This window comes from Mizuhopecten yessoensis, unplaced genomic scaffold (genome assembly GCF_002113885.1).
Source record: "Mizuhopecten yessoensis strain PY_sf001 unplaced genomic scaffold, ASM211388v2 scaffold10919, whole genome shotgun sequence".
In the NCBI taxonomy this organism is placed as follows: Eukaryota; Metazoa; Mollusca; class Bivalvia; order Pectinida; family Pectinidae; genus Mizuhopecten; species Mizuhopecten yessoensis.
Genome location: NW_018408787.1, coordinates 730964 through 742275, shown reverse-complemented (window position 1 = coordinate 742275; position 11312 = coordinate 730964). Strand labels below are relative to the sequence as shown.

General features: G+C 37.1%; 2 protein-coding genes across 3 annotated transcripts; one reads left to right on the top strand and one right to left on the bottom strand.

The window, feature by feature from the left end:
- On the bottom strand, window positions 1–4889 carry LOC110463627 (tumor necrosis factor ligand superfamily member 10-like). Of its 2 annotated transcripts, XM_021518410.1 has the most exons (6): window positions 4598–4889; window positions 3676–3759; window positions 2880–3331; window positions 2638–2674; window positions 2186–2290; window positions 1–1327 (listed from the first exon to the last, which is right to left on the bottom strand). In XM_021518410.1, the coding sequence occupies exons 3-6, from the start codon at window positions 3312–3314 to the stop codon at window positions 912–914; spliced, it is 993 nt and encodes a 330-aa protein (XP_021374085.1). In that variant the 5' UTR covers window positions 3315–3331; window positions 3676–3759; window positions 4598–4889; the 3' UTR covers window positions 1–911. The 2 variants fall into 2 exon arrangements, with proteins under 2 accessions (XP_021374085.1, XP_021374084.1); XM_021518409.1 differs by lacking the exon at window positions 3676–3759 and having other exon boundaries at window positions 4598–4886.
- Window positions 4890–5588: 699 nt separating this feature from the next.
- Window positions 5589–8765, top strand: LOC110463647. The gene is made up of 2 exons (XM_021518438.1): window positions 5589–6575; window positions 8108–8765. The coding sequence occupies exons 1-2, from the start codon at window positions 6020–6022 to the stop codon at window positions 8131–8133; spliced, it is 582 nt and encodes a 193-aa protein (XP_021374113.1). The 5' UTR covers window positions 5589–6019; the 3' UTR covers window positions 8134–8765.
- Window positions 8766–11312: the final 2547 nt, after the last annotated feature.

Here is an 11312-nt window from a genome sequence, read left to right as displayed (position 1 = left end):
TTCACTTCCATTTATTTTCAGAGCGAAATCATCGATCAAACAATGAGATTTTATCACACACAAAATTAATACAATAATATCGCAGGTCTATTTTATTTCTATACCTAAAAGTGATATTCAAACTTCATAAACAATATTCAATGCTGCTAAAATACTCATATATTCATATATATTTTCTTGACACAAATAGCCTTTTCTTCTCACTATGATCTAAAACAATCTTATCACAAGAATTAAAAATACCTTAGGCTTTTGTCGTGCCTTTGTCCTTATGGATAACATTTCCTGTTTTCCAAAGTAGTAGTGTTTATGCGTTCTGATTAAAAAACCAAAACGATCCCTTCCCCTTTTTTCTAAGAAGAGACATCATTCAACGCTGACAAATTATATAACAGTACATAACTTTATGGAAAGATATTCTCCTCATCTAAAGCTAAATGTGTTTCGTGAGTAAACTTTGTATGGGGTTATCTGATACGATTCCTTTTCGCAAATGTATAAATGATATGAAGAAATCACTTAAATAAACCACCATACATTATCGATGTGAAAACCAATCCTGTTTGAGTTTAGCGTCAAACGGCTTAGGTTTGATCCATAATTGCTGTCATTCGAGTCTCTGCAGGATTTGATACACGGACGTTTAATTAACTTGCATAGTCCTGTTTCGCCGCATTACATTCCTTTAAATGTAGTTAAAAAGATGTTCAGTCTGCGAGCAGTAGCGAGTGTATACATGCAGCGGATAGTCGAACACGCATTGTTACATCGTACATTAAATGTAAGAGGCAAACAAGAACTCGTTGGACACTTTTGGATTATTTGGTTCCTTGTCTATAATCTGTATAGGTTATACAAAAAACATCTTATATTTACTAGAGCACTATGCTACGTCGACGAACTTTGTTGCCTTATTCAAATTTGACCACACCTAGAAAGCTTGCTTTTTCGTCACCTGACACCAATGACATATTTGAAACTGTGACGTATATCTGATCCCCTACCACCAGGTGGAGAGCAGCAGCTGTGAAGCTTGTGAGCGCACTGTGTGCCGTCACGGGGTCAAATATCATCGTCCCGTGACTGTCCATGAGAGCCTGGTTCCCGCTATTGGGGTAGATGACATTATACCGGTACACAGAGTGTTTGAGAAGGACGGCCGATCTCAGGGCGGTCGCAGCGACGTTCTTAGAGAAATATATCTGACTATATACCAAATACAGACCAGTGTCCTTAATGACAAGCCTGTCCTTGATCAACTGGAGGCCCTCGAGATATGTCGTCACGTCATCAGTGCGCCAGTTCCGGATATGCGCAGTGTCAGCATCTACGATTAAGTTACGATAGTGAGTGTAAAAACCAAGTTATGCAATTATCACACTATTGGATTGTTGAAACAGATTAAAAACTTGTTTCTATAACGGACCTGAATCAATTCAATGTTTTCTCAGTTATACGAGGAAATAATTTTGTGGGTTTTAGCTAATTTTCAATGTCAATTGCGTTAAATTGAGTTTATTACCAAATCCACATTGCATATGCGTTTATAAAAGTTATATATATTGCACAATACTTTGCAAATATCTTATACAATGGCGGAGAGCACATGCTATCGATTCAATTCTATAGTCTTATTACATGCATAACAATTTCCCAGAAGGAAACTTTAATCGGGCTCTTATGAAGCATGCTTTAATTGTTTGTGAAATAATACAAGCAAGCTTTTAAATAACCAAATTTTCAGTGAATAACAAAAATTCAAAGTCAATCACGCTACATCATAACACAGTATAATAATAGTAAACATAGATTATGCACTCTATTTAAAAAGGAAGCATATGTCTCTTATACCATTCTACAAAAGCAGCTTTACTATAATTAACACGTTTATAATAGAGAGTTCCTCGTAATAATTGCTTAAATTTCTAATTAATTTTCAATGTTTGCTAGACAGTTAATCCGTTAACCTAAACACAGAAGGATGGATACGAAAATAGGACTTGATAAACGATACTCTAATTTCTGAAAACACATCACAAAAAGGAGTGAAATGAAACCCATCCCGGACAACCCCAACATCACACTACGTGTATGATCTAGCTCGGAGGCACCCCGACAACCCCAACATCACACTACGTGTATGCTCTAGTTCAGAGGCACCCCAACATCCCTAATATCGACTCACCGTTTCCCATGCTCTGGAGACCAGCGATGAGATGTGCGGCTGACATCCCGGTTGTGGTAGGGGAGGGAAGGGAGCTATCACACGGTGTCTCGGGATTAGCTGTCCCTACAACAGCAACATCACAATATTGTACTTCGATTAACAACTTATTCTGTCTAGTGTACAACTGATTGTTAGAGAGGCTTAGTTTTATATATAATAGGTTGAACAGTACGAACAACACTGAACGACTATCGATGGATATATTTTGTGACCATTTCTGGAAACATAACGGAACTTAATTCAATCTGGAAACTTCTTACAACCCTACTTTGCGATGTACATTTATCTTGCACTTTGTAAGTCTAATATTTTTTCAGTGACATTTTTGGACATACAAACATTTTAACATTCGACATTTTCGTACCCGATCATTTTTATTTAGGCCTTAAATTATAAGTATTGTAGCCTACCTTTTAAACAAGTTGTCTTAGGTTGCTTCTTATATACCTACAATTGAGAAATAAACAAATACATAACAAGCTTACTTGTATAAACAGATTAATGTTCTGATACACCAAACAAATTAATAATTTAAAGTTGAAAGATATTGTAGTTACTGCCTTTCATTTAGTCAGAATATAGGTGAAGACGATAATATTATGTCAGAATTCTTATTTTTAATTCTTATTGAAGGATGCTTGACATATCTTACCAGTTCGAACAAAGATTTGGTTTGCCTGGCGTCACTAGCACAGCAGACGTCATTTCCGTTGTCATCTAAAGTCACATCCAAGAGTTTCAGAGCAGCTTTCCCATCGGGATCAAACTGGGATACATTCAGCTGAGCACAAAGGAAGCATATCTTTCGGTCGGCTATAGTGTTGGAATAATCACTCAAATCACCTCGGACCCGCTCTAACTTAGCAAACAGAAGAGCTGTAAAGATGGCCAGTAGAACGCAGGACAGAGCCAGCAATATAGCGACGATGATAAGGATTTTGGCATATCTGTCGGTTGATCTTTTCGAAGACAGCGGTAGTAGAAATCGATGAGATATTCCTGTACTGACCGGTGTGCAATGATTTCTATATATTGGTGGTGCTACCTCTTCATATCTCACTTCAGAGGGAAAATCGTTGGTTATCATCTTTCATCTTATGTTTTCTGCAAAAGTGAAAACGATTACATGCAACAGTTCGTTCAATGGCTCTTAAATATAATTCTAACATGAAACCAAAAACCTACATAAGTAGTTTGAACAAATTGAAAATAGGACTCTGCAAGCTTGTAGTTGTTCCATTTGTGAATACACTTTGCCATCTTATCATTTCTCCCTTTAATTACAGTTGTTACATAAACAAGGGCAGATCAATGTTGTCTTGGAGTCTGTAGTCCGTTTTCTCTTGAAAAAGGTCAGCAAATGTCCAGAGTGCATCTTGTTCGGAAAGCAAACAGAGATATGTATATATGTAGAGAGAAGAGAGAGAGAGGGTGAACCATAAGCTCACCTGGACTTTTACATTAATTATATAACAAAGCTGTGTTGAAATCGGATGATCCTGGTCATTTACAGCATTATACAACTATGTTATCTGAAATACAATGTAATAGATATGAATTCATAAACAATAAATTTTATAAAAAGTATAAAACACAGTTTCCTGCTAACAATATATATATGTGTATGTATAGTTTATATCAGTTTATACACACATATGTATACTAACATTTATCTAGTATATCGGTTGTATTTTCATTATAGTTTTCAGTTGTTTATATTACTTTCAATTTGGTGTTTATGAAGCAACTAATATAATTTACAGATATACATCGATACATAATCAAATATAAATCTTACACTTTGTCACATTCAGTTATTAGTTTAAATTACAGAAGCAACATATTTTAGTTATTATTTTATTTAGTTGTGAATTGTTAATGTGTCTGTTCTGATCGGGCAACACCGTGTCTGTTCTGATCGGGAAACACCGTGTCTGTTCTGATCGGGCAACACCGTGTCTGTTCTGATCGGGCAACAGTTACACCGTGTCTGTTCTGATCGGGCAACACAGTAATATGTATTAACGATATATAACGTAGGTGAGAATCTCCATGCTAACGTTACGGGTTTAGGTAGTCCTTCGGACTGTTAACCAAGTTTTTACATGTTACCCCTGCACATCTGTATGAATACAAGAATACAAATTTCTATGATACAAAATCTATAATTCCCCCTCTTGCTGTCTTGCACCAACACTTTTGGAACAGAAAATGTTAAAAGGGCAAAAGGGAACATACAGCATATGTACATGTTACACGGAATGTTGGTTCCATAATGACATACGTACATGAACAACCATAGTTATAAGATATAAGAGAGTGGGTCTGTACATGACAACAGTTGACAATATAACGGTATCCAATGCTTACCACAGCCAGTGTTATTCGTTGATGGTCACCGAACGAACCTTCTTCCAGGATCAAGTTATCAAAACGCGTAATACGTCCAATTATAAACACGTACTCCTACGTACCTTACACCATATCTACTATAAACATGTATTTCTATATATTCTTACACCAAAGCTGCTTTTACTTTCATTTTCGAAGAATTCATGGCCGCTTTTCGTTTAAAAAAATAACAGAGCTTTATAAAATGAATTGCATTGCGCTGTAAATAATGACATGATATCATGCAGATACGGTTGTACGATATATTGTGATTGCGTAACACGTGTACTGTTATCGTTGTCAGCAGTACATGGGAACAGTCTATCGTGTATTGATTGTAAATAGTGCCTACTGTCTACTGTCGCTATCTATTCCAGAGTATGTCTTATTTCTTATTTATATATCATATGTATGTAAACATCTACGTGTTCTAAATTTGTTCACGTGGAACAATCAAAATCCGTCGAATTCGACTACATATTGCAACATTGAGGCAAATGTATCGAACGATAGTTTACGCCCTGTTAAACCATGTCCTCCATTTTATCCCTCAGTATTTTTAAAATTATATATATTGACATTGGTTAGGAAGATGATGATTATATCATCGTTATATATTATAGAGTCCAATCGTTACAGAAGTGGTTGTACTAACAGATCGGCATTGAAGTCGGTATCAAACGTAACAAACAGATTTATATGCTACATGTAAGACCTATAGTCATAAATAAAACCTAAGCAATCAATTAATAGACAAAAAAATATAACAATCTTTAAAATTCCTTCAACCACTGGTTTTTATATCATTTGGCAAACACATTCTGCATTTATGTCTAGAACGTATAACGTGTTTTCTGAAAACATCTCTCCTGACATTCAGAAAACATGCTATACACGTGTACGCGGAGTGCTTGAGTAGGTTGTACTGATTTTTCTGCGAAAACGTGAAAGCGAAAGTAGGCATGTCATTTTCGGAAAGGCGAAATTTTACAAGGTTAGTCCAATATCGGGAGACATCGGACTGTGCTCCGTAACACACGTAACCGACTAACATGAACACTAAAGACACGTGTTGTTAGAAAAGATAGAATACGGGAATACTGCATTGTTTATATCGTGCACTGACATCAAAATAGAATATCTGATAATACGTTCGTTTAATGATGTATTTTTCAAGAAATACAAACCGAAGGTAGAACTATCGATATACTAAGAACTGTGACGTTAAAGACACTGTTAACAGTAGCGGGTGAAGTGACTGACCTCTTCCACGTTGACGATTAATTTATAACGGGAAGCAGGAATCTTAGAATCAAAGTGACGGAGGGACCAGCGTTGGATTCTACAACGATTCAAGGTTTACACGTGTACATCGAATATCAAAGTGGGCGCCCTGGGGGTATGACGATGGGTGTGGAACATATGCGGCCGTCGGAATTACGGTTCACACATAACAGTGTGAGTTACAAGTTCACCGATGGACACACACTTGATGAAACATTTAGGCAGTTATTGAACGATGAGCTTCGCATTGCCCGAGGCGAGATGCCGCCACTGGTCGCCATGCATTATAATGGTCATTGGTTTGTAGTACGAGGGAACCGCAGACTTTATCTCCTTCGAAAACTAGAGGAGGTCGGGAAATTTCAAACGGTTAAAGTTGTTAAACGTGAATTCGAAGAAACTCTGTTTAATAAACAATTCACGTCGCAGAATATGGGTACTTCGATTCGAATCCGAGGTGACCCGTTTATCGAGGAAAAACTACGGCAGTGTATTAACGACTGGCAGAATTCCAGGACCCGTCCTCACAGTACTAGTAGTGCCTCCACACGGATGTATGGATTAGGCGGCAGTCCCAACTTCTCAACATCGAATTATAGCTATAGCCCCCCTCCAAGGGCCTCTCCCGTCAGGTCTTACACACCGCCCCCTAGAATCCAACCGGCAAAGCAAGGTAAGCTAATAAACGTTATTTAGGTTTTAAATTATGAGTTTAATAGGTTTATTGTCAATGATTGTTTTTATTGAGGAATAATGGCATACGTGTTACCTGTGGAATAAGTCACAGTCCTGTAATACCTATCAGTATTAATACATGTACTTCTGTTTACATATGTTACACGTTTTTAGTAACAATTCTACTGGACAAATACCTTAATTACCATGGAACAGTAGCTAAGAGGACATAACCCCGTACCCAAACCCCATGTATGAACAATGAAATTGTAGCAGCCACCAATTCTATAATGCTCCTTAGAGAGGTTGGTGGGAAACTGATGGCGCTGACATAGCCCTCCCCAACTACTGTGGTAGTTTGATGGCGCTGACATAGCGCTGCCCAGCTATTGCGAGAGGTTGGTGGGAAACTAATGGCGCTGACATATAGCCCTCCCCAAATACTGGGAGAGGTTGGTGCGAAACTAATGGCGCTGAGATAGCGCTGCCCAGCTATTGGGAGAGGTTGGTGGGAAACTAATGGCGCGGACATAACACTGCCAAGCTATTAGGATAGGTTGGTGGGAAGTAACTATTGGCGCTGACAGAGCCCTGCCCAGCTACTGTGGGAGTTTGATGGCGCTGACATAGCGCTGCGCAGCTATTGGGAGAGGTTGGTGGGAAACTAATGGCGCTGACATAACACTGCCCAGCTATTAGGATAGGTTGGTGGGAAGTAACTATTGGCGCTAACAGAGCCCTACCTAGCTTAAACCCATTGTGCAGCGAACGTTGACGTAAAACGCTACGTCAACAAGATACTAGCAGTACATTGCATACCATGTACAGTGTACCACCCACAGTCCCATTTAGGGGAATGGTAACACTTGGTTCATCCGTTATCAGTATAATGTGACCGGGCGGAATGCTGTGCTGGGTGCCTTCGGCATGGTATTTCAGTGAGATAACACTATAAAGTCGGCAACGGATCCGTGCTACCACAAGGAGGCACGCACACCAACATACCCTAGCTGAATCCTGCATACACACACACAAGCACACATACACTACACACATGGAGGCACGTCCTGAAATGACCTTAGCTGTTAATTGGACGTTAAGCAAAGTTAAACCAAACCAATCCCATCACCTCCATAACAATAGTAGCATGTCGTTACTGTCAGGACCAATACCTATTTTACTGTTGTACGTATTTTTGTCATAAACTGTATTATAAATTGTATCATTACATTGATCCTGTGACTGTTGTGATCTTTTTGGTACTAAAATAAAAGGTTAGAATTTAAACCATTAGATTCAATTATAATAAAAATAGGACTTAGTAGTTGTTTCCCCTACTTTGATTATATGAGTTCTAATGTCTATGTCTATGTCTTGCATGAACCAATGTTTGTTACTGTGTGTGGAGAGGGCTTAAATAGGCCATGCCTGCTTCCCAATACATTTGTCTTTTGACAAAAAATATTGAAATTGAAACTTGTGTCTGTGATCCGTGGTGATGATTAAAGATGTCTTTTGTTTTTTTTTCAGATGATTCCTGGTGCGTTATACTTTGAGGAATGATGCCTTTGTTGTGCTCCACTTGTGATACACATCGTCTGTGAACATTGTTTATTTAAAGATAAGTCTGATCCAATACCAGAATCGAAATCCCCGTGGTGAAAGGCATTGTTGGGATTGTCAGCTTTTTGCCTGGTCCACATAGGCATGCTCTTTTCGTTATATTTTAGCAATTCTGTAACTCGTTTACACATATTGTAACGTTATTTTCTCAAATTATTCACATACATTTGATTGTGATACAGCTTTTCCTAAAAGCATTGTTATGATATGAAAATTCTACGCCAAAGGACCATATGGAGTATGGGTAAATATAGAGGGGTTTCATAATCCGTTAACACTACACATTTTATTTATTGGTATTTAATATTGTGCAGTTTACCACATATTCTTTTTACATGATATAGCATTTATATGAATAATGTTCGTTAGAGCAGTGAATGGAAGTGTTGGTGTTTATGTTGCTGGTATACATGTGTAGAATGGTTAATGTACGATGTATGGTGGTATTTTTAAAACTGTTGGATAATCATACAGCACATGTTTATAATATACATTGTGTGTGTTTTATCAATGAGAAGTTGCGGATTCGAATAAATTGAATAATTGCATGTATGCACAATTATAACTCAACTGTGTCGCTTTATTCATAATCCGGTACAAATATGGTATCATATATACATGTATATGGAAGGGGATCACCGCCATAATTATTTTTTATAGAATTAGTTACTTCTGGTTTGGAATCTAATTCTATGTACATTTGTATTATTTCCCTAGTTGATAAGTTATAGAATTAGTTACTTCTGGTTTGGAATCTAATTCTATGTACATTTGTAATATTTCCCTAGTTGACAAGTTATAGAATTAGTTACTTCTGGTTTGGAATCTAATTCTATGTTCATTTGTATTAATTCTATGTTCATTTGTATTAATTCCCTAGTTGATAAGTGTCTTTTTCCATGCTGTGTTCATTTTTGTTGTTGCACTCGTTTACAAATCTATTGCGTGTTCATTCCATGCTATGCTAGTTTTCATTCCATGCTATGCTAGTTTTACCGATCGCGATTTCGTGTTAGCTTGTAGTATTCAATCCATTCCAGACTTACGTGATGTTATATACTCAGTACATTCTATCGGTTGATCTGAAGCTTTCGTCATTTTTGTAAAAACAGAAATTCGAAACAAAGTTTTAATTCAGAAATAGCTAGCTAGTCAACTAGTAAACGAGTAAGCCAGCAGTTGAAATACGTTAGGTTTCCTCATTATGACGACAAGCTGCGCTGCGATCGTCTTAAATATACACGGACCGCTCCCCAACCGCATCCGGATCACCGTACGGACGCAATGTCGTTATTTGTTTACGTTTTGACTATTGTATTTTTAAGGTTCTTATATTCATTACTGCATAAATTAAATATATGTTCAAGAACATATTAATGACGCCGTCAATATTGATGTAGACTCGGACAGTGCGAGAAACATTTTAAGGGCCTGCACAAGAAGAACAATTAGACTTGCTCAAGTCCAGAAAATAATCACATAAACTAAATGCGAGTCTAATATTGACAGAGCGTAGAGCTTTTCTTCCCCACTCCAATACACACATTTAAAACAAAAGTGAAAAAAAATAAGCAAAAGTATGTAGGTTAAATGTAGCAGTAACTTAATTAACAATCTCTTACCCCCTATGACAATCTCACCCCACCACCACCCCAATTACAATTAATTCTTTATCACCTGTACTGTGCATGTCATATTCTTATATACATTTTAGCTGAAGTTTGGAGAAGAGTTTAAAGTGGCTTTTGAGGCAAGATTACCATAGGTCAAAGATAGAAGAATATGAACCAACTTCCTCCACCTTAAACAAATTATTTTTAGAGTCAATCAGGGTAAACCATTATCTGTTTTTGTCCAATACCAATGAAACAGGAGTTTTTGATAAGAATGTTAAATTGAAACAAAATCATACAAACTTTTAAACCCAACAAAAACGTGCTGTCATCAATATCCACTACTTCATAGATAAGTCCATAGCAGATGTCCATGTCAAAATTTAGTAAATTCACAGACTTAATTCTGTGTAAATTATACAATTGTGAATGGTTATATATTTCTAACAGAATAATTCAAATCAAATAAATAACCTTTAATTGCTCTAATATAATGACAAATATATTTAGTTTGCAACACTGAACATTTTTTTAAAGTTAATATCTATGCAGCATTTACAATTACCAAGATATGCAATTCCCTTTTAAGGTTAAAGTTTATTTATGTGGCAGGGTTCAATTGTACATAGGATTAAGGTCGCCTTCTAGCTTTGAGCTAGAGCGAATTTTCCTTTAGCTCAGCGGTAGAGCGTCCGACTAGGAACCTGGAGATCGTGGGTTCGATCCCCGGTGGAAGCACACTATTCTCTTTCCCGTTACATTTATACTTAAAATAAAAGAAAGGCACTGAAGTGTTTAATGAAAGGTCAGCTTAAGCATCCTCATCATGCATGTATGCATTCAGTAGAGCAACCCTACCTGCCTCATTAATTTAAGTATTAACCATATAAAAGTTTTTGTTACTGAGATATGGACTTACACAACTTTTCTTAATGTGCACTGATGTACAATGTAGAAGGAAGTCACTGGAGTCTAAAATGTAAGTCAAATTCAGCATCTACACACATTAATCAGTGTCCTTATAGCTGTGTCATTGATGCCATCATTATGCATGTATTACCTAGATCTACACAGAAATGGACCCAACACTTTTTCTTAATGGGAATGGAGGGCGAGACCGAATCCATTTATTCATCCTCTGCTAACTTCGTTGAGTAGGGGCTGGGATTAAACAAGAGGCACAAGGGCCTTAGCGGTCACCTGAGTTATATCATAGGTACTGGTAGCTTTATTTTATTGTTTAGATGTGATGTGGAAATCTGCATGTAAACTAAGTGAAATACAATACTTGTCATGTCATCAATGGATAAGAATTTGAAAATATTGGTAAATGTTCCCTTTGGGGCCCCACCCTAGCCCCTGGGGATGGGGCAGGAATCCTAATTTTACAAAGTAAAACTATCAGTTACCCAAGATGATTCTGACTAAGTTTGAGCAATTTTCTGCTGAAAATGGATAAAATATATACCGAAAAGTGTTATTTCCCTATATAAACTATA

What these genes read in the sequence shown, in the direction of transcription:
- LOC110463627 (XM_021518410.1), bottom strand. Translation starts at nt 3,314, where the DNA reads ATGATAACCAACGATTTTCCCTCTGAAGTGAGATATGAAGAGGTAGCA. An exon ending in CCAAATCTTTGTTCGAACTG is followed by an intron (nt 2,675 to 2,879) that starts GTAAGATATGTC and finishes TCTCAATTGTAG; the next exon opens with GTATATAAGAAGCAACCTAA. An exon ending in TCTCCAGAGCATGGGAAACG is followed by an intron (nt 1,328 to 2,185) that starts GTGAGTCGATAT and finishes ACTTAATCGTAG; the next exon opens with ATGCTGACACTGCGCATATC.
- LOC110463647 (XM_021518438.1), top strand. Translation starts at nt 6,020, where the DNA reads ATGACGATGGGTGTGGAACATATGCGGCCGTCGGAATTACGGTTCACA. An exon ending in AATCCAACCGGCAAAGCAAG is followed by an intron (nt 6,576 to 8,107) that starts GTAAGCTAATAA and finishes TTTTTTTTTCAG; the next exon opens with ATGATTCCTGGTGCGTTATA.